Source organism: Saccopteryx bilineata, chromosome 6 (genome assembly GCF_036850765.1).
Source record: "Saccopteryx bilineata isolate mSacBil1 chromosome 6, mSacBil1_pri_phased_curated, whole genome shotgun sequence".
Classification (NCBI taxonomy): Eukaryota; Metazoa; Chordata; class Mammalia; order Chiroptera; family Emballonuridae; genus Saccopteryx; species Saccopteryx bilineata.
In genome coordinates this window covers 105699755-105726574 of record NC_089495.1, presented here as the reverse complement: position 1 = coordinate 105726574, position 26820 = coordinate 105699755, and the positions used below count along the sequence as shown (strand labels likewise).

The window sequence follows — 26820 nt, the reverse complement described above, 5'->3', positions numbered from 1 at the left end:
ATAGGTCATATGTGTCCTTAAAATACAAGTTTTCATAAAGAAATTGTTTGCTGTCTTGTGTCACTTTAGTGTGCTATAGGCAAACATGTCCTTTCTAAAAATTTAAGCAAGAGTCCATAGTTTTAAATGGGTATTAGTCTGTTCAGTATATATTAATGAAGCACATTTTTGTGTATTGTCACATGCTAGGATGTCAAGTGGGTGTGTGGAATTTTGCCTGTTTCATCACTTCAGGCTTTCCTGGGACTGAGAGATGTCATACTGCAGTGTGACCCTCGCAGCCTACGGAAGCTGTTTATGGGTGAAATAGATAAATTTTCTTCATTTACTCTGTTTCTTAAAACATCCTGTGAATTTGATTGGCATGGCTGTTAGTATTGCTAATTTTTGTCTGTTATTTCATCTCTAGCATTTGCTAAAATTTACGTTTGTGTAAAGAAGAAAAGAGTATATATTGTGTAATGTGTATATACGATTGGACATTATTTGGGGCTTTATTTTTTACAAGTTAGTTTTAGCTAATAGAATGGAAACCTTAAAAGTTCATCACCACCTGGCAGCACCTTGTCCTGGGGTCAAGATGTCAGCGTAGCCCAGGGTCAGAGGCACATTGGAGTCCTTGCAGGCTGGCTTCACTTTAAGTCTCACTCATCTGGGGCCAAAAAGGTATCCAGCCACCTTCATTCTGTCTCAGGTTTACAGACTTGATCAAGAAAATTACTTCAAGATTATTCTTTGGTCCAGAGTGCATTACAGTAAGCCAGAAACACCAATCTCAGTTTCTCTTAGGCTAAAGTCACGATTTCTTCAAAGCATTTCCCCAGTTAAGATTACTGAAGACATGCCAGGACTGATCCCCTCCTTTGTCTCCTTGGAGAGGAAAAACAGCCACGGCCTGTTCATGACTTCAGAAAAGCAGTTTCCCAGCATTACTGTTTTTTTATGACTTAACTTTTTTCTCACAAACTCTTTACAGGTAGAAATATTGAAAGCCCCTAGGGCAGGGGTCTCAAACTCGCGGCCCGCCGAACAATTCTGTGCGGCCCGCAGACTAATCCATGAAGTTCAAAATATTTTGGATAAAATTAAGTAAGCCTAGGGGCCTACTTGTATTTTTCATTTCTCTAGCATCCTAGCTAGATATTAGCTTAGTTAACAAACAGTTGTGATGCGAACTACAGTTTCTGGTCGTTTTGTGACACTGAGTAAACTGCATGTACGATTGTGCTTGTTGTACTGATTTTTTTTTGTTTTCAACTGCAGTGAGAAAAGTGTTGCGTAACAGTTGCCTTTTGTAGACCTAGTGCGGCCAGCCAAAGGGCTGTGATCTTGCTCTGCGGCCCACATGCTGAGTTGAGTTTGAGACCCCTGCCCTAGGGGAATATAAAAGAGTCATGTCATACTTTTAACAAATTCTGAAAGTGAAATGAACAGTAAAATGTACAGAATTCATACATGTAGGTGCCTCTGGCATTGACTGGTGTGTAGGAACTTGAATGTTTTATTCTGCAGTTTATCTTTTTACAAGTATGAATGCATATTAGCTTTATAGTTTTATAACTGTTTTTCAGGTATTGTTGTATCAACATTTCTTCCTACTGGCTGTCAAGTCCTTTTTCCTTGCCTTCGTGGTTTAGGAATTTTTATTTTATCTTGCATCGCACTGGGAAACACTAATTAGTTATATCCTTTTGTTGTTGTTGTTCCTAGGATTTGGAAGAATTCTGCTTCAGGTTTTGTGTAAACCATTTGACTGTAGTAACACAAACTTCAGGCTTTGCAGAAATGGACCATGATCTCCTGAAGAACTTTATCAGCAAAGCAAGCAGAGTTGGAGCCTTTAAAAATTGATCCTCACCCACAGGAAAAAAATTTTAGCATTTCCGTTTTCCCTGCAAAAGCAAGAGAATAACTTCTCTTTGATAGTATTAATGATGAACTACATTTGGCTGAATATTTATGTTCTGTCAAAAGAGGGATGGTGGTCCGTCTTCCCCATCTGCCGAAATCCCAAGTTGATATAGAAGGCATTAAATGCTCTGATCAAATGTGACTAAGCTCCAGGGGAAAAAAGTTAAAATGTCTTATTCTATGTACCATTTCTTTTTTCGAGTCGCTTATGTTGGACACTTTTGGTGTATGGGTCTAAATGTATGCTGTCTGGCCGAATGTTCCGTTATTCGCAGGCTGTTTTATCGCATCGATAGCTTGATTAGAAATGCTGTCACCACCACATTTTCAGCATCCAGTGCAGTGCCTTGCATACAGCAGGCACTCAACTTCTTATAAATCTTAAGTATGCCCTAATAACAGCTTTATTTGTGGGATTCTCAATGAAGGAATAACTGTATCTATTAAGGTTTTTATTCTTCTGGTGCATCATTCTGAGAAATAGTGGCTAATTTAGAGCATTGATTAGAATTCACAAAAGGCCTTGGCAAATGAATTGTCATAGGCCCAAGGGCTAACTTTAATTTTCTATTTACTGAGTCATTGATTTCTCATATGGGATCATTAAATATGAAGTACTATTGTTGAATGAATGTTATTTTGGGGCACATCTGCCTTACATAATTGCATAATGTCCTTTGCTTTTGTGTGGAGAGATTTGCATCTGTAAATAAAAAGTGTATGCATTTTTCTTGTAGTTGACTTTTATGTCATTTTAAATCAGGCTTCTTTTCTGGCACAGTATGATTATGATATACTAGCTGAAAAGGAACTAATACATTGCATGTACAGGATTCAGAAGAGTGAAAGCAATTTATACTTATTAGGTCAAAACAAGTTACCCAATGGCAAAAGAGAAACTGGAATGGGAAGTAAGATGTAGTATCAGATTCTACTACTGTGTTCACAGTCACAATAAGATACATCATGTAAAGAAAACTCTTTTGCAATTAGAAACCTTGTTTTGATGCAGAAAAATTTGATAATAAAGTGCTTATTTGCAGATAATTGAACAGATGTGGGTTTTTTTAATTCTTTCTCAATTACAAGTTACATTTGGTATTATTCTCTATCAGTTTCAGGTGTATTGCATGGTGGTTAGACAGTCATATGCTTTACAGGCTGGTGTCCCTGACATTTCCAGTACTTACCTGGCCCCATACACTTATTCCAATATTATTGATCATATTCCCTGTGCTGTACTTTACATCTTCATGATGTGTTTCGTAAACCCTAAGAAACTGCGAAGTTATGTCAACCTTATGTCTCTTAGATATACATAAGTCCATGTGATATGAGCTTGTTTTTTAAAGCAGTTACTCAAAAAAGGTATTATAACAAAGCCCACTTAAAACATAAATGCTATATACAACTTACTGTTCGTATTATATTGCCTGTGACTGCTTTTTAAGGATAGGCTTGCCGTCAACCATGTGAAGGATAACGCTTCCAGCAGACGGACTTGTGTTTGTAGCACCTCAAAGACAGGCGCTACAAGTCAAGGGCATGCAAGAGAAAAGGTACATTTTCACATGGTGCTACAGCAGAAATGAACAGATCCTTTCTTTTAGCTTAGCTTTCTTACCCTTAAGTTTTGTTTCCACACTGCTCACACAATGAAGTTCAATGTTTTAATGCTCCCGATATAATTTTAGCCTTAGAGAAAAATTAAAGTTTTATAGGAATAGTGTCCTCACCTGCTGACAGACGTTTATGAAGATAACATTTAATGCTTTTTAACAAGTAAAGGTTGATTTTCTTTCACCGAGACCTATAGATGTTATCAGTCATTCTGAACCATAAGCTGGTGAGTTCTTTTTAGAGGCAGAATTCTTGACCAGTAATAATGAAAAGGAAGCAGCTACTATACAACTGGCACAGTCTTTATCTTGTTAGCCCTCTGCCATCCAATCATTATAACAAATAGGTTGGGAGAAATGTAAAAAGAAAGGAAAAATGATAACTTACTGTTACTTTTAATTCAGTCTTTGCCAAAGCATAAAGACACAAACCATACTGATTTTCTCTCACTAAATTCAGTTAAAATCACATTTTTCTATTTAGGAAGTAACAGGTAATGGTCTGTGTAATAAATTTAACATTCATATCAAACTGTCATTATATATGTCAATACTAATATGTAAGTTTAATCCCAAAATAATGGACACAAAAAGAATTTATAAGAATAGGGCACTATCCCAACTTCATATTAAAAGGGCCTGTTTTAATCCCAGACATTAAGGTCTATCCATGTTGTTGTAAATGATCCAATGTCATCATTTCTTTTGGCTGAGTAGTATTCCATAGTATATATGTACCACATCTTCTTTATCCAGTCCTCTATTGAAGGGCTTTTTGGTTGTAATCTTGATAACATTATACAGAGTGAAATAAGTAAATCAGAAAAACTAAGAACTACATGATTCCGTACATAGGTGGTACATAAAAATGAGACTCAGGGACATGGACAAGAGTGTGGTAGTTACGGGGGCGGGGGGAGTAAAAGGGAGGGGGGAGGGGCACAAAGAAAACCAGATAGAACAGAGGTTCTCAACCTGTGGGTCGGGACCCTGGCGGGGTCGAACGACCAAAACACAGGGGTTGCCTAAAGCCATCGGAAAATACATATTTATTATACAATACATTTTTAAATAAAATATGTATTTCCGATGACTTTAGGCGACCCTGTGTTTTGGTCGTTCCACCCCCGCTGGGGTCGCGACCCACAGGTTGAGATAGAAGGTGACGGAAGACAATTTGACTTTGGGTGATGGGAATGCAACATAATTAAATGTCAAAATAACATGGAGATGTTTTCTCTTAACATATGTACCCTGATTTATTAATGTCACCCCATTAAAATTAATAATATTTTTTTAAAAATCCCAGACATTATACAGTGTTAACATAATATATTTCTATTTGAGAAACTACACTGGTGATAGAAATTTACAAGGCTTCACATTGTCATGTAAAATATCTATTTAGTCCAAAGGAAAATCCTACCCAATGAATCTTTACCAATGTTGTGTACATTCTCTGGCCCCAAAATGAGGAACAAATATATATATACTTCTACAGGCAAGTTTCTGTGAAATCAGCCAGATGCTAATAGAACTAGCACGCAGGATTCCACCCCCACCCCCACCATTTACACCAGGAAACTAATGAAAAATAAGTAAGTATATGAGTTTGAACTTATTCTTTTTATCATAAAGAACTTTAATTACTAGAATGCTAAATTAATTGCTAAGAGTGATCAATTTGCTGTCATCCAGACTAAAAAGTTTTAGCGTCATGAAGGCCGCCTGACTTTGTCTTGACCTAAGAGACTGCATTTCCCGTAAGATCCCCATCCAACATAAACACAGCCCGCTGAGGTATGCTTCCTGCGTTTCCTGCTTTAACCTCTTTATTTGCCTTTTTTCCTTTAGGAACTATCCACCTTTTTTTTTTTGAGAAATCTTATTTCTTAAACTCAAGATAATCTCTTATCTGAAACCTGAATACCAGATGTGTTTCATAATTTTTTTGGAGTTTAGTATGATAATAAGGTACATATACCATATAATATATAATACTTGAGCAGGGCCTAGGTTAGATCCCCAAAATCAATGTATTAATACTTTTGTAGCAAAATAAGAATATCCCCACTAAGTAGGATAAAGGCTCTAAATAGCTCCATGCCAGTTTAGATATGCTTTTGATGCCATATAAATTTTGACACCAAACAGAACCCACTTTTTTTTTTAAAAGCTTTTTGGATTTCAGAATTGCAAAGGACTCTGGGCTGATAATGTACATAAAGGATGCTTGGGAGGGAAGACTTTTCATAAACTGTATACAAGACGAGCAATATCTGCTCCCTCACTCCTTTTCTTACAACTCTCCATTTTTCTATGATGCCTTATTTCTCAAACCACCAGCACATCCCCAACTCCTAGCACGGGCTCTTCCCCTCTGCGGACTGCTTTCCGGTCAGTGTATGGCTTTCTCCCACCTCCTCGGTGCTCTGCTGAAATACCATCTCAGCAAGTTTTGCCCTGACCACCTACTTCGAGTAAGCACTCCTCTCCCACCAGCACTCCCTGTGCTCCCTGCTCCGTCTTTCAGGTACACAATACAGTTGGACATACTATGGATTCCGTATTCATTTATCATGTGCTGTCTTTCCCTGAAACTAGAATTACAATGTAAGTTCCAGAAAGATGGGAATTTTAGTTTTCCTTACTCGTTGTATTGCCAAACTTACAACTATGACAGGAATGTATTATCTACTCAGTACGTGGCATATGAAAAGAGGAAGAGAATATTATTTGCTTCTACATATTTGGAAAAATATTCAAAATACCCCCCCCCCCTCCCCCGCTACCTATGGGCTTCTTCCTGGGTACCAGAGCTGTAGTTATAAATAAGACGAGCCGGGCTGATGCTTCCAATCTGGGAGCGGCCGACACAAGGACGGGTAGATAGGCAATAGGCAAGTAAGGTAAGGCTACTTCAGCTGCTAATAACTGCTGTTACATTTCTGAAGGAGAGAAACACAATTCATACAGAGTACGGATTTTAGCTTGGGTGGTCAAAGAAGTCCTCGGAACTGAGCCCTGAAAGACAAGGCAGACTTCCGGGGAAGGAGCACAGGACAGCAGGAGCAGCAAACACAAGGCCTGAGGGGCAGGAACAAGCTTGGCATTAGGGAAGGCTGGTGTGGTCAAGCGCAGTGAGCAAGGAGGAAGTGAGGTGGGGATGAGAAGTGGGCACTGCAGCGGCCATGGCGAGGAGTGTGAATACTGCAAGCAGAGTAGCAGTGTCAATTCAATTTCACTTTTTTTCATGAATTCTTATTTATTATTGAATTTATTGAGGTGACATTGGTTAATAACGTTATACAGGTTTCAGGTGCACAATTCTACAACACATCATCTGTATATTATTGCATTGTGTGTCTCCCTCACCATCTATCCCGCTCTGACCTCCTCCACCTCCCCTACCCCTTTTCCCTCCTGCAATCTCCACACTTGTCTGTGTATTTTTCTTTGCTTAATCCCTTCACCTTTTCCACCCAGCTCCCCAACCCCCATTCCTCTTTTAAAGGAATCATTTTTGCTCTTTATGGAGCTGGAAGGTAAACAAGGAGAGAGAGAAAACATGGAGACCAGTTAGAAGTCTGTAACAGTGGTCAAGAAAAGTATAAATAGGTGACTCAGGCTTTTGGCTCAAGCCAGTGTTTAGTAAAATGAGGTGAGACTACGGTAGAAACAAGGTATTTTTGTGTGTTTGATTTCATTCATATTTTGAGAAATTGAGAGGGGAGAGGAGTAGGAAGAATGAATTCTATTGGCTATGTGAGCTTTGACCTCCACAAAGAGGTTGGCACTAGAGAAACATATTTAGGAAGCATCAGCATACAAAGCCCATTAAAGGCTAAGAATTAAAGGCTAGGAGAGAATTTAGATATATAAGAGAACATTAGTGAACTTAATGCAAAGATCACATCAGACCATTAAGACTCTTAACAACTAATTTATTTTAAAATAGACAAACTATTAATTATAGAAAATAGTAACATAGCGATATTAAATGTACAGTTTTAACCAATACAAAAAGCAATAAAGCAGTATCGGAAACCTTACTGAAGAAATCTTAATACACAATCTCTGTAGTTCTTAAAATTCTGGCACTAATTCTAACATGAGCAAATATGGTGAGTCCTTGACCTAAAAGATAACTGATCTGTATGATATTCATGCAAACATTAATGAAGAAATGGCGTAAAGCATTCTAGTGCCTTTGTTATCAAGATAACTGTAAAAAAAAAAAGAGTTTGAAACTTAATTGAGCACAAAATAAAATTTTATTTTCTAATGAATAGACCAGATTTCTTTTAGAAAGAGTTCAAAATGATTTTCCTAAAAGCTAGTTGACACTATCTTAAATACCATCTATTTTAAATTATAGCATCTCTAAATAAGTTAATCACACAAGATAGTTCAAATATACCATTAGGTGCCAGGAGAGAAAGCACCTCTTTTACAATGTAGCTATTTTGAAATTTTTGCAAAAAATTAAAAACATTAATGTCTAACCCAAAGACCTTTGAATACTATTTGAAATTTTGAATCAGAAACAATGTGGCCTTGAATGTGCCAGTGTTAGACCATACTGACTTAAAAAAAAAAGGTTAAATAGACTATTGCCAGCTCTAAAGATACATAGAAGACATGTACCACTCCAGAGAATGCACACCACTTCCTAAATTTAGGAGGCAGAGTAACTGCTGAGATGCAATTAGGCGAATCTCTAAGAACAAAATTAAGACTTCTATAGTTAACAGTCTGTTTTATAGAGTAAAATCATTTTGAATCTTGATTCTTTAGGACCCAGAAACATTACAAAGTGCACTTTGGATATACTGCGGTAGGGTCCTCTATAGCAAAGCTATAGCTGAACACTTTATTTTCCAAGTACTATAATAGATGGGTACTTTATGAATTCAGTGATCTGAATGGTATAAAAACCAAGAGTATTAATAGCCTTAATTTTAAAGCATGAGTTGGATGAAGAAAAGTCCTGAGGTATGAAATCTGCATCAGTAGTATGACAATATCCTGTTTATCGTTTGCTTTCTGCTTGTATTTAAAAGCTAAAATTTATAAAACAAACACACAGTACATCAGATTCCATTAGTAAACTAAAATCTAATGTGTAAAAATTTGTAATTTTTTTCTAGTTTCTAAAATCTGTTTAAGAAGAAGAGTTCAGGATCATTTGGGTGAACGGCGGCAGTCAGCCAAATTACATTTGGAAGACTAGACACATTTTCTAAGGGTGTTCACGTTAAATTAAAAAAAAATAAATATAAATTAATAAAAATAATAGCAAACATCACACATATGCCACAAGAGAAGTCAAAGTACTCAGGCAGGTGTGGGTTGTTGGGACTCCCACTCCCAGGCATCCTTTGGAAATAGAAACAGCTGCAAGAACTTTTTAAGTGGCAGGTTTTACACAAGATTTTCAATCTTGTATAATAACAATGTATATGCTATTAGCTACAGCATTGCAGATGGTTTAGGAATCATTTGCCCAAATATTCAATGGGCACCTGCACACTTCATATCCATAACAAGAGCTGAAGATATGTATTAAACGTGGCGGTAAACAGAACCTGGGAGAGTTATACAGTCAGATCCATGAGAGACAATGAGGCCAGAGGTGAACACAGTACCCACCAAGGTCATCACGTCCTCACTTTTCTTCCCTGTTTGAGATATCCATGCTGTCATTCATTTTCTGCTTTTGCATTCGTGTTCGAGTAGATGCTGGAAAAAAGGTGAAGAACTGTTCATGGCACTGAAGTGCTAGATAAGTTGGCAAAGGGCTGCTATAATGTTATGCTTATGCCAAATCAGTGGAGCTCAGGAAAGCAGTGGTTTCCAAATTCCCTACAGTCAAATTTATTTCAAGCATGTACCACACCAAAATATGTATGTATATATGAATATATATTTGTGTATTAATTATAGAACACACATACCCCAAACAAACCTTAAAGTAGGTGAGATAAAAATAGAAATTCTATTATTTTCTTATGTACCCCCAAAGGCAGTCGTATACATTTCCAGGTATGCCCAACTTTGTAGACCACTTTTCTATAGGTGCTTAGCTTTGATTGTGGCCCTTAGCAGAGCAGAATCCTGGGCTGGCCCAGAATGATCCGCTGAAGTGAGCGGTATTCTTGACAAATGAGCAGTTCCCTGTATTCAGAGATGCCCTGCAGGTACTGGAAAGTCTGTCAGCTTACAGCTCATTTAATGTGGAAATGGACGTTTAAAAAGTACATTATTAATTGCATCATAGAGAAAAATAGAACATTTTTTTAATTGAATTTGCTGGGGTGACATTGGATAATAAAATTATACAGGTTTCAGGTGTACAATTCTACAACACATCATCTGTACACTGCATTGTGTGCTCACCAGCCCAAGCCTCCCTCCATCACCTTCTATCCCCCTTTCCCTCCTCTTCTACCTCCTCAGTCCCTCTCCCTCTGGGAACCACCATGCTGTTGTCTGTGCCTGATTTTTGTTTTTTGGTTTTTTGTTTGTTTTTTGCTTACTCCCTTCATCCTTTTCACACAGTCCCACTAACCATCTCCCCTCTGACAATTGCCAGAACATTTTTAAAAATTATTTTTAAATTCTTGATTTTAGTGGTGGATAGTAGCTCTTTTAAAGAAGCACAAAAAATACCGATATATGGAAAAGAAAGAAAACTGCAATTCTATTTTTTTTATTTTTTTATTTTTATTTTTTTTTGGAAATGGGGAGGCAGTCAGACAGACTCCCGCATGCGCCCAACTGGGATCCACCCGGCATGCCCACAGGGGCGATGCTCTGCCCATCTGGGGCGTCGCTCTGCCTCAATCAGAGCCATTCTAGCACCTGAGGCAGAGGCCACAGAGCCATCCTCAGCGCCCGGGCAAACTTTGCTCCAATGGAGCCTTGGCTGCGGGAGGGGAAGAGAGAGACAGAGAGGAAGGAGAGGGGGAGGGGTGGAGAAGCAGATGGGCGCTTCTCCTGTGTGCCCTGGCCGGGAATTGAACCTGGGACTCCTGCACGCCAGGCCAATGCTCTACCACTGAGCCAACCGGCCAGGGCAAAACTGCAATTCTAAGTGTCACTCTGGCCTTCCACACTGCCTATGCAGCACTGTTTGGTGAGTTTTTGTGTGCAGTCCTCTGAGGAAAGCTGAGAGGAGCCTAGCGAAGTCCTCAGCCTCACCAGTTAAAGCTCCTGCCTCTCCCCCATCCCCTTATCCAGCAGCATCAGCCCCTGAGTTTCAGCCAGAGAGGGCGTCCACCATCACAGCTAAGTGTGACAGCAGGAAGTGCACTGACTAGGGCAATGCGACTCTTCTCTAAGAAAACAGACATGTTTTCACAGCTCTCTGCTACCTTTAAAATGCGTATCTGTGGGCTCCATCTTGCCACGTTTTCAAGACCTGATTTTGGTTATAAGCTTCATTTCTATTTACATGTACTGGGGTGGAAAAGCCACAATTATTTAAAAGCTATAATAGGAATACATTAGTCAATGGGAAATCCAAACAAGAGATTCATTTATAACCAAAGAGGGTCCAGATGACCTTCACTTTGCAATATACATTTCAAGTACAAATGTTTGTGTAGGTAAATATACTGCTCACAAAAATTAGGGGATATTTCAAATGAATATGAAGCTATAAAAAAAAGAAGCATTTGATTTCTTTTCATTAAACAAGAACATCAGAAAAGCGAACAAGTCAAAGAAAGTTGTTAGATTATGCAAATGAGATGCAAGCCCAACTTTTATTTCATTGGTGAAAATGCACTGTACAAAAGGCTGAAAGTACTGGAGTATCTGCACGTTCCCTGATCCCTGAATTTATGTGAGCAGTGGAATACATTTTAATTAAATTATATTATAAATGCATGAGCAAATCCACTAATTGAAAAAAATTATGTATTTATTCTTTTCTAACATGAAATGTTTGTTTGCAATGTAAACGATTTTATTTACATAAAGTGAAATAAGTACTTACTCATTTCGGCCAGTTTCTGTTGAAATTTGGACTCCCCGGGGAGATGTTTACTGCAGATTAAAAAAAGAAAATAATTTTGTAAGTATACATATAAATTGAGAACTCAAATTTCCAATGACTATGGTGTTTTCCATGACTTATTTTATATTATATTTTAGTGAGTAGTTTTTAATTTCAAAGGTTTATAAACAGACCATCTGAAATATGAATGTCACAAATTTATGGTCCTACATAATTTTTCAGTGGTTCTTATAAAACACAGTAGCTAATATTTTTCAAGAGTAAGCATTTTAAAATCTAATGTTAATCAAAAATAACAAAATTTTACTAATTTTTGTAAAAAATGATCAGATTTTAAACATCCAATATTTTCAATGAATTTCAGTAGGTGGTACGTGATTTATTTATATGGTGCTTTGAACGCTGGGATGCAGTCACATCTATTATTTAGTGCAATGCTCACAATGTCCAAGTAAAATTGGCACGACAGGGACTGGCAGAAGTCAGAGCAGGGCTGGTGCTCCGGGTCTTCCGAGGACCAGCTCAGCACTCGGCACCTCTCTGCAACCATTCCTACCTCCCGTCCGCTTCGTCCGACCCTTCGATATCAAAGCGCAGTTTCTTCAGTGGCTTAGGAGGGTTGCTTCCTTCTGCACTTCTTTTGAGAACACGGTCGCTGTTACACACCATCTGATTTATTTTCTGGAACTTCTCAGAAGTCTATGGATTACAGAATTTTTATTAAATTTTTAAATGTCAGCATTTTGTAGCTAGCAACCCTTAACTATAGTTTGAGGTGTGTCAAAAATCAGCCAGAGGGAATATCTGCATTTTAAATGTTCTGTTTTACTGGACCAAAAAAGATGTGTGAAAAATCTCAGAATCAGAGGAACGGTGTGACCAAGTAAACCCCCACTCTTTAAATCCTCCTGTCTCCTCCCATGACCCCTTCCCTCCCGCAGCTCTGACCGCTGCTCTGAAGGTCAGGCTCCTCGGTGTCCGCATGCCCACACACCAAAACCGGCTCCATCTCTCAGAGGCAGAGACAGTTAGGACAGCCTTCTGGAAGCCTGTTTTTGACAGACTTTTGTTTTTGAGAGCATAACCTAACCAACCAGAGAGACTATCACAAGAATTTAATGAGGTGAAATATCCAGTGAATAATAATTTTGGACTCACTTTATGGGTATTATGTTGACAAATCATACAGTTTATATATTTTAAATCATCACTGATATAGTATTTGTTGAAATGCAGCTAATTCATAGAAGTTTTTTAAATAAAAGATCAAATATCAAAAGGATTTAAGAATCTGGGTTCATCCAATATTACTGGAGATGGTTTGAGAGATACATCTCCTGAGGGAGAATCCTGTCACAGCAAAGTAAAGAATGTTTTGGTAAGAAATACCAAATGGGGGTACAATACCTTATTTTATCCAAGGGAGAGATATGAGGGAAAATTCTATTTATTATCTATTTTAGAACCAGAGGGAAGTCCACAGCCACACTACTCTGAAAGCGCCCAATCTCAGAAGCTAAGCAGGGCTGGACCTGGTCAGTACTTGGATGGGAGAACCAGATGAAGTGATTAACTCAGGGACATGTATGGACACGTTCATTTGAACTAAAAATGAAGTCAGACTTTCTGAGAGAACTTAAATCTTACTTGACTGATTGATCTGATAGTGGGGATTAACTTTTTGGATTATGCCTTGTTTTCCAAAAATTAAATGCAAAAACAGATTTTGATAGAAAATATATTTAGAGCACACATATATGATAGAAACTAAATCCTGTACACTTATTAAATTAATAAGATTTTGAGCTATCAGCTTTAAAATATGGAAGTGCATATAGCAACATTTTCTTAGTTCTTTAAAGGTGTGGCAAGCAGGAAAGTTTGAATCCCACTGCTCTATACCCATGCAGATCCAACCCTATTTATGCGCGTGGTCTCCTCTGTGAAGCCAAACAGCTGCAGTCTACCCTGAGCTCAATGTCACAGCATGTGATTACTTGTAACACACATTTCAACACTGGTCTTTTAGTATACAAACTCTTTTTTCTCTAGTGATTTCATCTGGGGAAGTGTGGCAGGCAGACTAGAATGGCTCTCACTAACCCCCCACCTCCCACTCTGTACTCCTCTGTATAAACTTCTCCTTCAGTGTGGGTTGGACTTAGTGTTGTCTTGCTCCTGACATATCCAAAATAATGTGGCAAAAGTGATGAGTCATCACTTCCAGTACTAGTGACCAAAAGACTGAGATTTCCATCTTGCTGCTTATCTCCTTCCTCTCCCTCCCTCTCTGAGTTCCTGCTCTGGGGAAGCAAGCTCCTGACGGCTTGGGCAGAGAGCCATCAAGAATCAGCCAGCCATTTGAACCCTGAGGTAACTGCAGCCCCAGCTGACATGCTGATTGCGGCCTTATGAAGACAGGTCCTGGACCTAGGCCATGCCTGCGTCACTGAACCAGAGAAAACTGAGATAAAAAATGTTTACGTTGCTAAGTTTGGGCGTGATTCGTAATGCAGCAATAAATAACTAATATAGGCAAGAGAGATGGTGGTATTGAACCATTCATAATACTGTACTGTACACTGCATATATACTGCTCATAAAAATTAGGGGATATTTAAAAATGAATATGAAGCTATAAAATATATCCTAATTTTTGTGAGCAGAGTTAGGGGATATTTCAAAATGAACATGAAGCGATAAAATATTCCCTAATTTTTGTGAACAGTATAGGACTACTGAATTAGTGATGTTAATTGAAGGCCAATTAGAATAGTGGGTTCCAGCCTAGAGTAACTTTCAAAGCTAAGCTGTTCCTTGGATCCCTCTGGAACAAAGACCACCACATACCCTGCCATCTACACTGGGGCAGAGTCTCATGTAATCAAGTCCTAGTCAATTAACCAAAGAAAGAACAAGTAAAAGTGTGTCTAGTATAGAAGGAGAAGACCAGTAGGTAGGAACTGGCTGGTAACATTTGGATATGGTGGTTACATTTTGAAGTATTTTATTTCAAATCATACTCATAATTAGTGAATTTCAAAACTGTTTTCTAAATATTCCTTTGAGAATATGAACCTTTACATACATGAAGGTATGTATGTACATTTGTATTACATAATCTCAAAGGAATGTTTAGAAAACACGTGATTTGAAAATAAACCTGATATATATATCTTCTAAATTCTATGCAATATGCCTGGATGAGGTGTTTAAATCCTAGCATTTGTAAATTCAAATTATAAAAATCTTCAATTTCTTTTTATAGTTACCGTGCATGTCACTATATTTCATAGGAAAAAAAACACTCACCCCAAATGATTCACCAATGGAAACTAAGATCCTGTCAAATTAAGATAAAATATAAATTAATAAGGAGAATTATAGACAACTGTGCAGAGATGAACATACATGCAGCATTCTGAACTATCAGAAATACCAAACCAAAGGTTTCCTCTATCCTGAGGACTACTGATAAATTATACTCATTAAAGGCTTCCAGTGCTAGTCCAGTCATACACTGAGCTAGTCTTCTAGATTTTTAAAGCAAGAACTTTATGTCTGCAAGAACATATTCTGCCATTAGCCACATTTAAAGAGGGTAACAGAAAACTTTAAATGTACCCGTACTTAATACTTCATAAATAAATGGGTAAGTTATTAAAATTTTTCACATTTTCTCATTAAAAATTCACATTACATTTGACAAAACTGATCAATTCTAATTAGGTCCTATATTGATATAAATGTTACTTACCATATATCCTAGAATCAGAAATCTCTATTAGTCTGTTTGGCCTTGTTCGAACCATATAAATTATGTTCTTGGTAACAAAGCTGAACAGCATTAGCCTGACAAGCAGATGTGATGAAACACGCAGGGAACTAGTAGATAAACAGACTTTATTGTCCTCAACTCCTTGGTAAGTGGCCACCAATCTCTATATATTTGATTAACCAGAATACCTGAATACGCTGTATAAGTAGAGAGTTAACGCTTGACCAATGATTATCAGGATAATCATATGACTTTTTTGCTACAGAATCCCTACCCAAGTGATTTCACTAGGATCAGCAAATAGCCATCATTATCAACATAACATGGATTAATTATCGTCATTAAAAAATTACCTTAGTATACATTTTCATGTGGAAGTGTGGGACTGGGTAAATTAAATAGACATGGTGTGGCATCTTAGCAGCTAATAAGTTGTATATTTCATTACACAGATATTCAACTGTAAGAACGCCAGATAAAGGATGGTATGGGGGCACACAAGAGCATTCGCCAATTATCTTCTACTTTATCTTTTCCTGTTGTTTGAATTTTTATCATGAGTATGCATTACTTATATAATTAAGCACACCACACAAGTATTTTCTAAGAGGTTAATATATTTTCTCTCCTTGTTTGTTTTTTCTTGCCCATTAAGTACAACTATATGGGCTGATAATTTCTGAAATGAGATTACTCTCACTAATCAACCTCTTACTTTATACAAATAGTTGGTTTCAAATAGCCCATGATAACATATAATAAGTCAAGTGAAGCACTTCAAAGCCAGAGAGTAGTTGTGGTTGAATGTGAAATATAATGATTTGTAGTTGCAAAGAATCTTTCATCTAAGAATTTACAACTGCTTCATACTCATCACTTCCCTGCTCCACAGTAATCTAAGGAAGCCACAGGAAGAATTATGGGTGAAATTCTAAAGGTTTAATTTAGTCATCCACATTTCATCAGCCATTTACATTTTTATAACAGAGCAAGATGAACAGGTCCACAGAAACAGTTTACAGGACATTCAATAAACTACAGAATAAAACTTATTAACCAAAAGCAATCTCTGTTTAGTAAACTAGTTAACAAAAATATGATTTACAACCTATTATCAAACTGGTTCTCAGACTATTTACAAAAAACAGACACCAGCATCCAAGAAAGTTGATAACTAAATTTGTAAACCTACTTAAGTAAACAGATTATCTTTCTTTCCCCCTAAATTCTTATCACGTCACTTAATATAAATAAGCAAATTAGGAATGCAAGAGTATAGCTTATTTTAAATGAAGAAAGCTTTATATTTTTATGTTTGAATCAATATAATCCCTTCTTATTTTTTACCACTTCCCTAAAGAGGATAAACAAACCTTGATCTTGGAGTCATTTTTGTTGGCGTTGGCAGACCTTCTGAAAGTTTATATGGATTCTTCAGGGGTGATATATAGATGTTCCCCACTGGAATCCGTAAAGGTGAACTAGAAAACTTGTAAGGGCTTCGAGGAATATGAGGTATTGGTGACAAGGGAGGGGGCTGGAGCAAAAGTAAAGAGACAAATTATTTATTTAATGTTTTAGTGAGATCCACTCTATAATTAGATTCTCCCAATCAAAGGATACTTTTAACATACCCTGGTGGAAGCATACTGCAAAATATTTGTTTTCAGTCTCTGCATAAAGACCGAGTTATAAAATACGATAATAGAATCATATTCCTCTTCTCTGATTAAAACTCGTTTGAATGTCTGAGGGAAAAGAACATTAACTAATTGTTAAATGAATTTGGGAATATATCTTTAGATTTTCTTTTTTAACAGTTCATAATACCTTTTAACAGTAAGAAGCACATATTATACAGGAAATAAAATAATGTGAAGCCTTCTTAGGCTTTAATTATTGCAGGGATATAGTATTCCTTATTAACTTTATAACATAAATTGGAATATTAAAGAGCATTAATTTTCTAATTCCACTTTAGTTACAAATAATTAGCCATTAATATAAAGGTAAAAAATTAATGTGATTTTTTGTTTTTTTATTAATTTTAATGGGGTGAATTTATATAATGTCAAAATATATGATCTAATTAATGACTGAGGTTATCTATATTATAGATATGAATATATTTCAAAAAATATTACCATGGAAGATTACCTACCTCCTGAACAGCATGAGGAAGATCCTTGTAAGCTGTGACAATGATTTTGAACTTAAGGTCTATGTTCTTCACTTTGCATATGCCATACATGGAACACATCATAATCTAATAAATAAACGTGATGTAAAAATAGTCAAATTTTATAAATGGTTGTGTTGTAAAAAGCACTTGTTACCTTTCTTTTTAAAGAAATTTAATTTCCTATAGGATTATCTTTTACCATCCTGAGCTCAGTTTGAAAGTCTATGTGAAGTGTTTAACCTAATTTGTATTTAAAGAAAAACTGCAAATAGCCAACTCTTGATTATTCAGGACTGATCAACTGGTTTGTAAATAACTCTTACTTTTGCTCCTATCCCCTAGATATTTCCCAGAAGATAAACTGAAACTGGAATCAATTAGCTGTGTAACTTACACTTAAAAAACAAAAAGCCAGATGTGAAAAAGGTTCAAATTATCAGGTAAAATAATATTGACTACACTTGATGGTGGTAGTAAAGGGAGTGTAGTGACTGAAAGGGAACAGAAGAGAATATTCTTTATTGTTGATAATGTTCTGTTTCTTGATTTGGATGCTGGTTATACAGGTGAATTCAGGTGATGAATTTCCATCAAGATGTACCCTTATAATATATGGATTTTTGTATATGCATATTACATTTCAACAAAAAATTTTCTAAGTGAAAAAGTAAGATTTAAAATGATTCCCTGCCGGTTGGCTCAGTGGTAGAGCGTCGGCCTGGCGTGCAGAAGTCCCGGGTTCGATTCCCGGCCAGGGCACACAGGAGAAGCGCCCATCTGCTTCTCCACCCCCCTTCCTTCCTCTCTGTCTCTCTCTTCCCCTCCCGCAGCCGAGGCTCCACTGGAGCAAAAAGATGGCCTGGGCGCTGGGGATGGCTCCTTGGCTTCTGCCCCGGGCGCTAGAGTGGCTCTGGTTGTGACAGAGCGACGCCCTGGATGGGCAGAGCATCGCCCTCTGGTGGGCGTGCCGGGTGGATCCCGGCCAGGCGCATGCGGGAGTCTGTCTGACTGCCTCCCTCTTTCCAGCTTCAGGGGGGAAAAAAAAAAAAAGATTCCCTGTGACTTTAAAACATCAAACTTCTTAATTAGCATGAATTTTATTGCCTAATTTAAGCACTTATATCTTCTGCAACAATTCTTCTCACATCTACCATTGCCAAGAATCCTGATTCATCATCCCTTGCTCAGCATCTCACCAGCCCCAATTCTATTCCTCCCATTTAGAAGGCCATCCAATATCCTTTGCTAATTCACATATTTCTCCTACTCCAACACTTTACCTAAGGTACCTCTCAAAAAATGTTCCTGATTCTAGATAACCTAATTATTTGAAAACCCTTGGCACTACTGTTTATATCTTTCTGTATTGTAAAAAATCAGTGGAACCAAAAAGCAGTAAGGGCCTACTTTAATAAATCCAACAATGCTCAAAACATCATTTTTATGGGGAATATTACTGCCGACCTTACAGAAATAAAAGGATTATAAGGGAGCATTAGGAATAATTGTATACCAAACCCCCCCCCAAAACCCAAAAAACAAAAGAACCAAATATCTAAGATGAAATAGAAAAATTTATAAAAGAACACAAACTACCAACACTGACTCAAGAAGATCTGAGCTTTAATTACTAATCAAAAACTTTCTATAAACTAAAGCCCAAGCCTAGACGGCTTCACTGGTGAATTCTACCAAACATATAAAAATCAGTATCAATTCCTCAAAAACTCTTCTGAAATTAGAAGAATAGGGAACACTACCCAGCTAATTTTATGAGGTCAATATTTCTCATACCTAAACCAGACATCACAAGAAAATTGTTAACATTTCTTATGACTATAAATGTAAAAATCCTCAACAAAAACAAGCTGAATTCAGCAACACTGTGGATACACTGTAACCAACTGGGATTCAATCTAAAAATGCAAGGCTGGTTTAACATCTAAAATTCATAATGTGCCCTGGCCAGATAGCTCAGTTGGTTAGAGCAGTGGTTGGCAAATTCATTAGTCAATAGAGCCAAATATCAACAGTACAATGGCTGAAATTTCTTTTGAGAGCCAAATTTTTAAAACTTAAACTATATAGGTAGGTACATTGTTATTAACTTAATTAGGGTACTCCTAAACTGGTCTTTGCTAAAAACGTCCTCAATCTGATTGAGTCACATGTGGCTTGCAAGCCGCGGTTTGCCGACCACTGGGTTAGAGGATCATCCCAGGGTCTAGAGGTTGCCAGTTCAATCCCAGGTCAGGACACATACAGGAACAGACTGATGTTTCTATCACTGTCTCTCTCTCGCCCTTCCTCTCTCTCTAAAATTAATCAAGCAATCAATTTTAAAAATAAATAAAATTCAATTAATGTAATATACTAGGTATCAATAGAAGGGGAAAACAACAGATATAAAAAATATTGACAAAATTCAATATCCTTTCATGATAAAAGTCCTCAATAAACTAGGAATAGAGGAAACTTCCTCAACCTGATAAAGGGCATATATAAAAAACCCACAGCTAACAACCTAGTTAATGATTTAATAATAATAAATACTTTCCCCTAAGATCAGAAACAAAACAAGAATGTCTCTTCTCACCACTTCCATTCACCATTGTATTAGAGGTCCTAGCCAGGGCAATTTGGCACATAAATTACATGAAAGTCATCTAGACTGAAAAGGAAGAGAAGTAAAACTATTTCTATTCATAGAAGACATGATCTTTATATTGAAAATCTTAAGGAATCCACTAAAAACTATTAGAATAAACAGTATCAGCAAGATTGCAGGATATAAGATCAATATACAAAAAGCAATTTTATTTCAATACATTTGTAATGAACAATCTGAAAAAGAAATTAAGGAAAAAATTCTATTTAAAATAGTATTAAAAAGAATAAAATATTAGGCATAAATTTAACTAAACAAGTGCAAAACTTACACTCTAAAGATTTGAAAAACATTATTTAAAAAAATTCCTTGAGGAAGGGGGGCAAGGGAGATGTTGAGGGGAATACGGGGGAGGGGTGATGCATTCGGGGCAATACTAGAATCTATTTAAACACAATAAACTAAAATCAATAAAAAAAATAGAGGAAGATTTAAATATTTGGAAAGACATCAAATGTTCACTGATTGGAAGACAATGTTGTTTTGACAGTACTCCTCAAACTGATCTGATTCAGTTCAATCTCTATCAAAATCTCAGCTGACTTCTTTGGAGAAATTGACACGCTAATCATAAAATTCATATAGAAATGCAAGTTTCAGAATAACCAAATCAATCTTGTTAAGAAACAAAATTCTAGCACTTACACTTCCCTATTCTAAAACTTACTATTAAACTATGGTAATCAAGACAGTGTGGTACTGGCATAAAAAGAGACACACAGGCCTTGGCCGGTTGGCTCAGCAGTAGAGCACTGGCCTGGCATGTGGAAGTCCTAGGTTCAATTCCCAGTCAGGGCATTCAGGAAAAGAGACCATCTGCTTCTCCCCCCACACACCTCTCCTGACCCTTTTTCTTCAACTCCCGCAGCCATGGCTCGAATGGTTCAAGCAAAGTTGGCCCTAGGTGCTAAGAATGGCTCCATGGCTTTGGACTCAGGCACTAAAATAGCTTGGTTGCTGAGCAACAAAGCAGTGGCTCAGGTGGGCAGAGCATAGCCTGGTGGGGGCTTGCCAGGTGGATCCGAGTTGGGGCGCATGCAGGAGTCTGTCTCTGCCTCCCACCTCTTATTTAATAAAAGAGAAAGAGAGAGAGAGATCAATAAAATAGACCAGAAATAAAACATTCACACATTTACAGATAATTGATTTTTAACAACTGTCAATGGGGAAAGAAAAAACTTTTCAAGTAATGGTGCTGGAACAACTACTATTTATGTATAAAAGAATGAAGTTTGACTCCTACCTCATGTCATATACAAAAATTAACTCAAAATTTTGGAACAAAATCTAAATTTAAGAGCTAAAAGTATAAAACTCTTAGAGGAAAAACAAGCTCATGTCTTCACAACCATTGTTTTGGCAATGGTTCCTTAGATATGACACCAAATGCACCAGTGACAAAAGGAAAAATAAGTAAGTTGAACATCAGAATTAAAAACTTTTGTGCTTCAAAAGACACCATTAAGAAAATGAAAAGATTCGATTCCTGGCCAGGGCACACAGGAGAAGCGCCCATTGCTTCTCCACCCCTCCACCGCGCTTTCCTCTCTGTCTCTCTTTTCCCCTCCCGCAGCCAAGGCTCCACTGGAGCAAAAGATGGCCCGGGCGCTGGGGATGGCTCTGTGGCCTCTGCCTCAGGCGCTAGAGTGGCTGTGGTCGCAACATGGCGACGCCCAGGATGGGCAGAGCATCGCCCCCTGGTGGGCAGAGCGTCGCCCCATGGTGGGCATGCCGGGTGGATCCCGGTCGGGCGCATGCGGGAGTCTGTCTGACTGTCTCTCCCTGTTTCCAGCTTCAGAAAAATGAATGAAAAAAAAAAAAGAAAATGAAAAGACAACTCATAAAATGGAAGAAAATATTTTCAAATCATATATCTAATAAGGGACTTGTATGTAAAAACATAAAGAACCCTTACAACTCGATAATAAAAATACAACCCAGTTTAAAAACAGGCAAAGGTTATTTCTCCACTGAAGATATACAAATGGCCAATAAGCACATAAAAAGGTTCTCAATCAAAATCATTAGCCATGAAGGAAACAAATCAAAGAGATAACTACTTCATACTCACTAGGATACTTATATCCAAAAAAGGAAAATAACAAGATTTTGAGGTTATGGAGAAACTGAACCCTAACACACTGCTGGTAGAAACAAAAAATGGAGTAGCCATGTTGGAACATAATCTGGCCATTCCTCAAAAGGTTACACATAGAGTTCCCCTATGACCCAGAAATTCTACTTCGAGGTAAATACCCAAGAGAAATGAAAACATTTTTGTCCACACAAAAACTTGTACATGAATGCTCATAGCAACATTTTTTACAATAGCCAAAAAGTAGAAACCAAAAGTTCATCAATAACAAAAAAATAAACATGATGTGGTAGATCCACACAACAGAACATTATTTGGCAATAAAAAGGAATGAAGGGCCCTGGCCGGTTGGCTCAGTGGTAGAGCGTCGGCCTGGCATGCAGGAGTCCTGGGTTCAATTCCCGGCCAGGGCACACAGGAGAAGTGCCCATCTGCTTCTCCACCCCTCCCCTCTCCTTCCACAGCGAGGCTCCATTGGAGCAAAGATGGTCCGGGCTCCTTGGCCTCTGCCCCAGGCGCTGGAGTGGCTCTGGTCGTGACAGAGCAACGCCTCAGAGGGGCAGAGCATCGCCCCCTGTGGGCAGAGCGTCGCCCCCTGGTGGGCGTGCCAGGTGGATCCCGGTGGGGTACATGCGGGAGTCTGTCTGTCTCTCCCCGTTTCTAGCTTCAGAAAAATACCAAAAAAAAAAAAAAGAAAAGAAAAAAAAAAAAGAAATGAAGTACTGATAAAAGCTGTAACACAGATGAACAATGAAAACATTATACTAAGTGAAAGAAACCAGACACAGAGATAACATATTATATGATTCAATTTATATAAATAGAATAGGCAAATCTGTAGAGACAGCAAGTAGATTAGCGTTGCTTGGGGCTGCAGAAGCTGCGGTGGGGTGGGGTGGGGGTTGGTGCTAAAGGGAATGAGGTTTCTTTTTTGGCATGATTAAAATGTTTTAAAATTGATTTTGGTGATGGTATACAACTCTGTGAACATACTAAAAAAACCACTGGACTGTACGCTTTAAATGGGTAATTTGTATGATATATGAGTTATATCTCAATAAAGCTGTTTATAAAAAAATATTCTTATCCTGTTACAGACAAGAAAAAGGAAAATAAGAGAGTGTTCCCTGTAAGTTAATTAACTCAGGCGTTTGTTAGTTCATTCCTTCATTCAATAGCACTATTTTATATCAATTGGTCCTTAAGTCTCCCGCTTGTGTCCACACTGCAATGAAATCTAGCTTATCACAACACGGGAAAACAAATGATAAACAGTTTCATCAGTGATCTTTACATACAAGATCCTTCATTAATGAAATGCAAAGTTAATGTAATACTCTCAAGCTTTAATTTGTTAAGAATTACAGCAAAAATATAGAAGGTAGCCACCAGGTAAATAAACATTAAGTCTACTGAGCTGATCTAGCTTATTTGAATTTGATCTTTTCTTTTTTTCTTGTATTTTTCTGAAGTTGGAAACGAGGAGGCAGTCAGACAGACTCCCACATGCGCCCGACCGGGATGCCCCCCCCCCAGCATGCCCACCAGGGGGCGATGCTCTGCCCATCTGGGGCGTCGCTCTGTTGCAACCAGAGCCATTCTAGCGCCTGAGGCAGAGGCTGCAGAGCCATCCTCAGCACCCGGGCCAACTTTGCTCCAATGGAGCCTTGGCTGCAGGAGGGGAAGAGAGAGACAGAGAGGAAGGAGAGAGGGATGGGTGGAGAAGCAGATGGGTGCTTCTCCTGTGTGCCCTGGCCAGGAATCAAACCTGGGACTCCTGCACACCAGGCCGACGCTCTACCACTGAGCCAACCGGCCAGGGCGAATTTGATCTTTTCTTAAGAAATCAGTGCATAGTTAACAAGTAAGTACGGGAAGAGTAGTGAAGTACATTGTTCTCTTACCTGGTCCAAATGTCTGTCTCTCATGAGTTCATACTCATTTTGCAGTGTGTGCTGGAAAAGGGTCCAGATGATGTGTTCTAGTTCTGGGTGGTCAGACAGAAGCCGTGCACACAGGGTATTTAGCCGAAGATATGCTAGTCGGTACACTTGGAGAGACAAGGAGAATTAGCTATGTTTACTGTTCATTTTGAATTCCCAGTGGATTTCTTTCAAAACATTAAATGGCTATAACTAGAATGATGTCCAACAGAATTTTGTCAATAACCTTCCTTCTAACACTAATTTGACTCCTAGTCTTAGCATAGTACTGGTAAATAGAAGGCAAAATAATACTTGCAGAACTAATTGTTACACCATAAGATTGAGGCAGAGTGAAAGAGGAAGAAAGATCCTGAGATATTGTGAAATTAGACAAACCACATAGGGTTTGTTTCAGTTCTGTTGGTAACCTCTAATCACAAATGATGGAAATTCTCACTATCAGTATTCAAGAGGGAACATTACTTTTAAAAATAATGGAATATCCAGTGTCTTTATCTTTTCCAATCCTAAAATCAAAGTGTATTTCTCTATAAAATGCCAATGGAGCATACTCTGTTGAAAATCACTGACTTGTAACCATAGTGGTAACGGGACTGTGTTAAAAACTTCATTTAGAAAGTATTTAAAAATTCTGCTGGAATATAGGTTTAGAGGAAAAAAACCCATTAAATTGAATTTTCTACCATCTACTGTAAATATGAATACCTAAAGGTTTAAATGTAGCTTTAAAAGGTAATTAGAATTTTTTAGTTAACAATTAGTTCCCAGTGGTTCTCAAACTTTAGCATCTGACTTGCCTGGAGGGCTTGTTAAAAGGAGTTTTTTTGTGGTTGTTTGGGGTTTTGTTTTTTTTTTTTTTGCCTCATTCTAGAATTTCTGATTGAGCAGTTTATTCTCCTTTCTATGTATTTCCAAGTAAGTTGGATTCTGCTGGCTGAGGACCACACTATGGAGCCACTGCTCTTGTAAGGGTAGTCTTAAAATATTTCTGACAAATAAATTAGAAAACATTTAACACAGAGAAATCAAGACATTCACTTTCCTCCAAAGAACCCCAAGTGGACATGCACTTGTATGTACAAACACTTGCACAAACATACAAACCAACCTCCGTGCCCTATAATATTACACACACGATCAGAGCTGCTATACAACCTGATTGCGAGGAAATGGGCCTGTACTGGGGTACAGCACACTGTATAAGCTCATATACACCTGAACACCTGAACAGTAAAAGAAATATCAGGGCAAATATTTCCAAACAGAGTTTTGAAAGCATTATAGCAGCAGCAGCAGCAACAACAGTAACCACATCTAACACTTTCTGAGTGCTTGCTATGTGTAGGTACTATTGCAGGCATTTTATGTACTAATTCATTTAATTATCTCAAAAACCCCATAAGGTAAATTATTATAATTATAAGGTAGATTATTTTCATTTTTATTTTACAGATGAAGAAACTGAGGCATAGAGATATTAAGTGGACTCACCTAAGGTCGTACCTAGAAGGCAGAAGAACCATGATTTGAACCTAGGCAGCCTGGTTTCAGAGACTATGCTCTTGAGAGTAATCACCTACTAACCTTTTTTGTAAAAGAGTGAAAGGGAGGTAGATTTCAATGGCTTCTGAGCTGAGGCTGCTTGTGCCTCTGCATTTGCAGTAGAATTTAAACGTGTAGTTGACCCTTTTTTCTTTGGGGATCTTACAGGAGAAAGATACCTAGATATAATCAAAGGAAAAGTCTTCATATAAGTTTACTAAAAATCTCTCTTTCTCTCTCCCTCCCTCTGTCTCTCACAGACAACCGGCTGTACACATGCATTCAAACGCACCTTGTCTACTTAATATATATATTATTCTCTACCAAATCCCTTGAGCAGGCTACTTAAATACAAGCTGGAGAAGATAGTTTACTAGGAAAATTTAAGCTTGTCACTATCATTTCTAACTCTTTAATAAATGGCTGTTTCTGGGAATTAATGCTTTATTGAAAAAAACTATATAGTATATATCTTTAATTTTAATAACTTTACTAGGACTGAGATCATAAAATGACTCCAGTTTAAAAAGAACAAGTTATTTATACCAAAATAGTACTGCCATATTTCTTTCCTCTTAAAAAATGTTTCATTGATAACTATGGTTCATATGTATGATAAGACTTAAGACGCATACATCTATCTAAATTATTTAATACAGGTTTCTATGAATTAATACTTTGGATAACATTAGCAAGGCATAGTAACACCTGTATACTAAATACAGGATGGGGCAACATTAAGTATACAGTCATCTGTACAGCAAATAATACAATGATTAATAAATAATAATACAAGAATAAATTCTGTTTCATGTACTCACAACTGTAAACCTACTTTTGCCCCACCCTGTGTGTCAGATGTAAATCGAGGCAGAAATATTAGTAAATATTATCTCTCAATTTCTGACATTCCATAGCTTTGTGCTGCCCTTATTTACAGGGTAATCCAAGTCACTTTTTAATTTTGCTTTAGTAGCTGAAAAATAATTCTGAGCAGGAAGTAGGATTTGCACCTTACCATGGATGTTTCTACTACATGCAGTATATTAAACTAGT

The 26820-nt window shown here is 37.6% G+C and overlaps 2 protein-coding genes across 9 annotated transcripts in view; one reads left to right on the top strand and one right to left on the bottom strand.

Moving 5' to 3' along the window:
- The window catches only part of RCBTB2 (RCC1 and BTB domain containing protein 2), a 38514-nt gene extending 35551 nt beyond the window's left edge, over positions 1 to 2963 (top strand). For all 5 annotated transcript variants that reach the window (XM_066234690.1, XM_066234689.1, XM_066234692.1 and 2 more), the window contains one exon: positions 1711 to 2963. In XM_066234690.1, coding sequence (XP_066090787.1) covers positions 1711 to 1851 — 141 coding nt within the window. In that variant the 3' untranslated portion in view covers positions 1852 to 2963. The remainder of the gene's footprint in view (positions 1 to 1710) is intronic.
- A 5052-nt stretch (positions 2964 to 8015) lies between these two features.
- RB1 (RB transcriptional corepressor 1) overlaps positions 8016 to 26820 on the bottom strand; it is a 215998-nt gene continuing 197193 nt past the window's right edge. For 3 of the 4 annotated variants that reach the window (XM_066236315.1, XM_066236316.1, XM_066236317.1), the window contains 9 exons: positions 25807 to 25943; positions 24181 to 24326; positions 17493 to 17597; positions 16966 to 17079; positions 16705 to 16868; positions 14866 to 14896; positions 12110 to 12252; positions 11533 to 11582; positions 8016 to 9272 (listed from right to left, as the gene is read on the bottom strand). In XM_066236315.1, coding sequence (XP_066092412.1) covers positions 9199 to 9272; positions 11533 to 11582; positions 12110 to 12252; positions 14866 to 14896; positions 16705 to 16868; positions 16966 to 17079; positions 17493 to 17597; positions 24181 to 24326; positions 25807 to 25943 — 964 coding nt within the window. In that variant the 3' untranslated portion in view covers positions 8016 to 9198. Of the gene's footprint in view, positions 9292 to 11532; positions 11583 to 12109; positions 12253 to 14865; positions 14897 to 16704; positions 16869 to 16965; positions 17080 to 17492; positions 17598 to 24180; positions 24327 to 25806; positions 25944 to 26820 lie in introns of all 4 variants that reach the window. The other variant, XM_066236318.1, reaches the window with a different exon arrangement.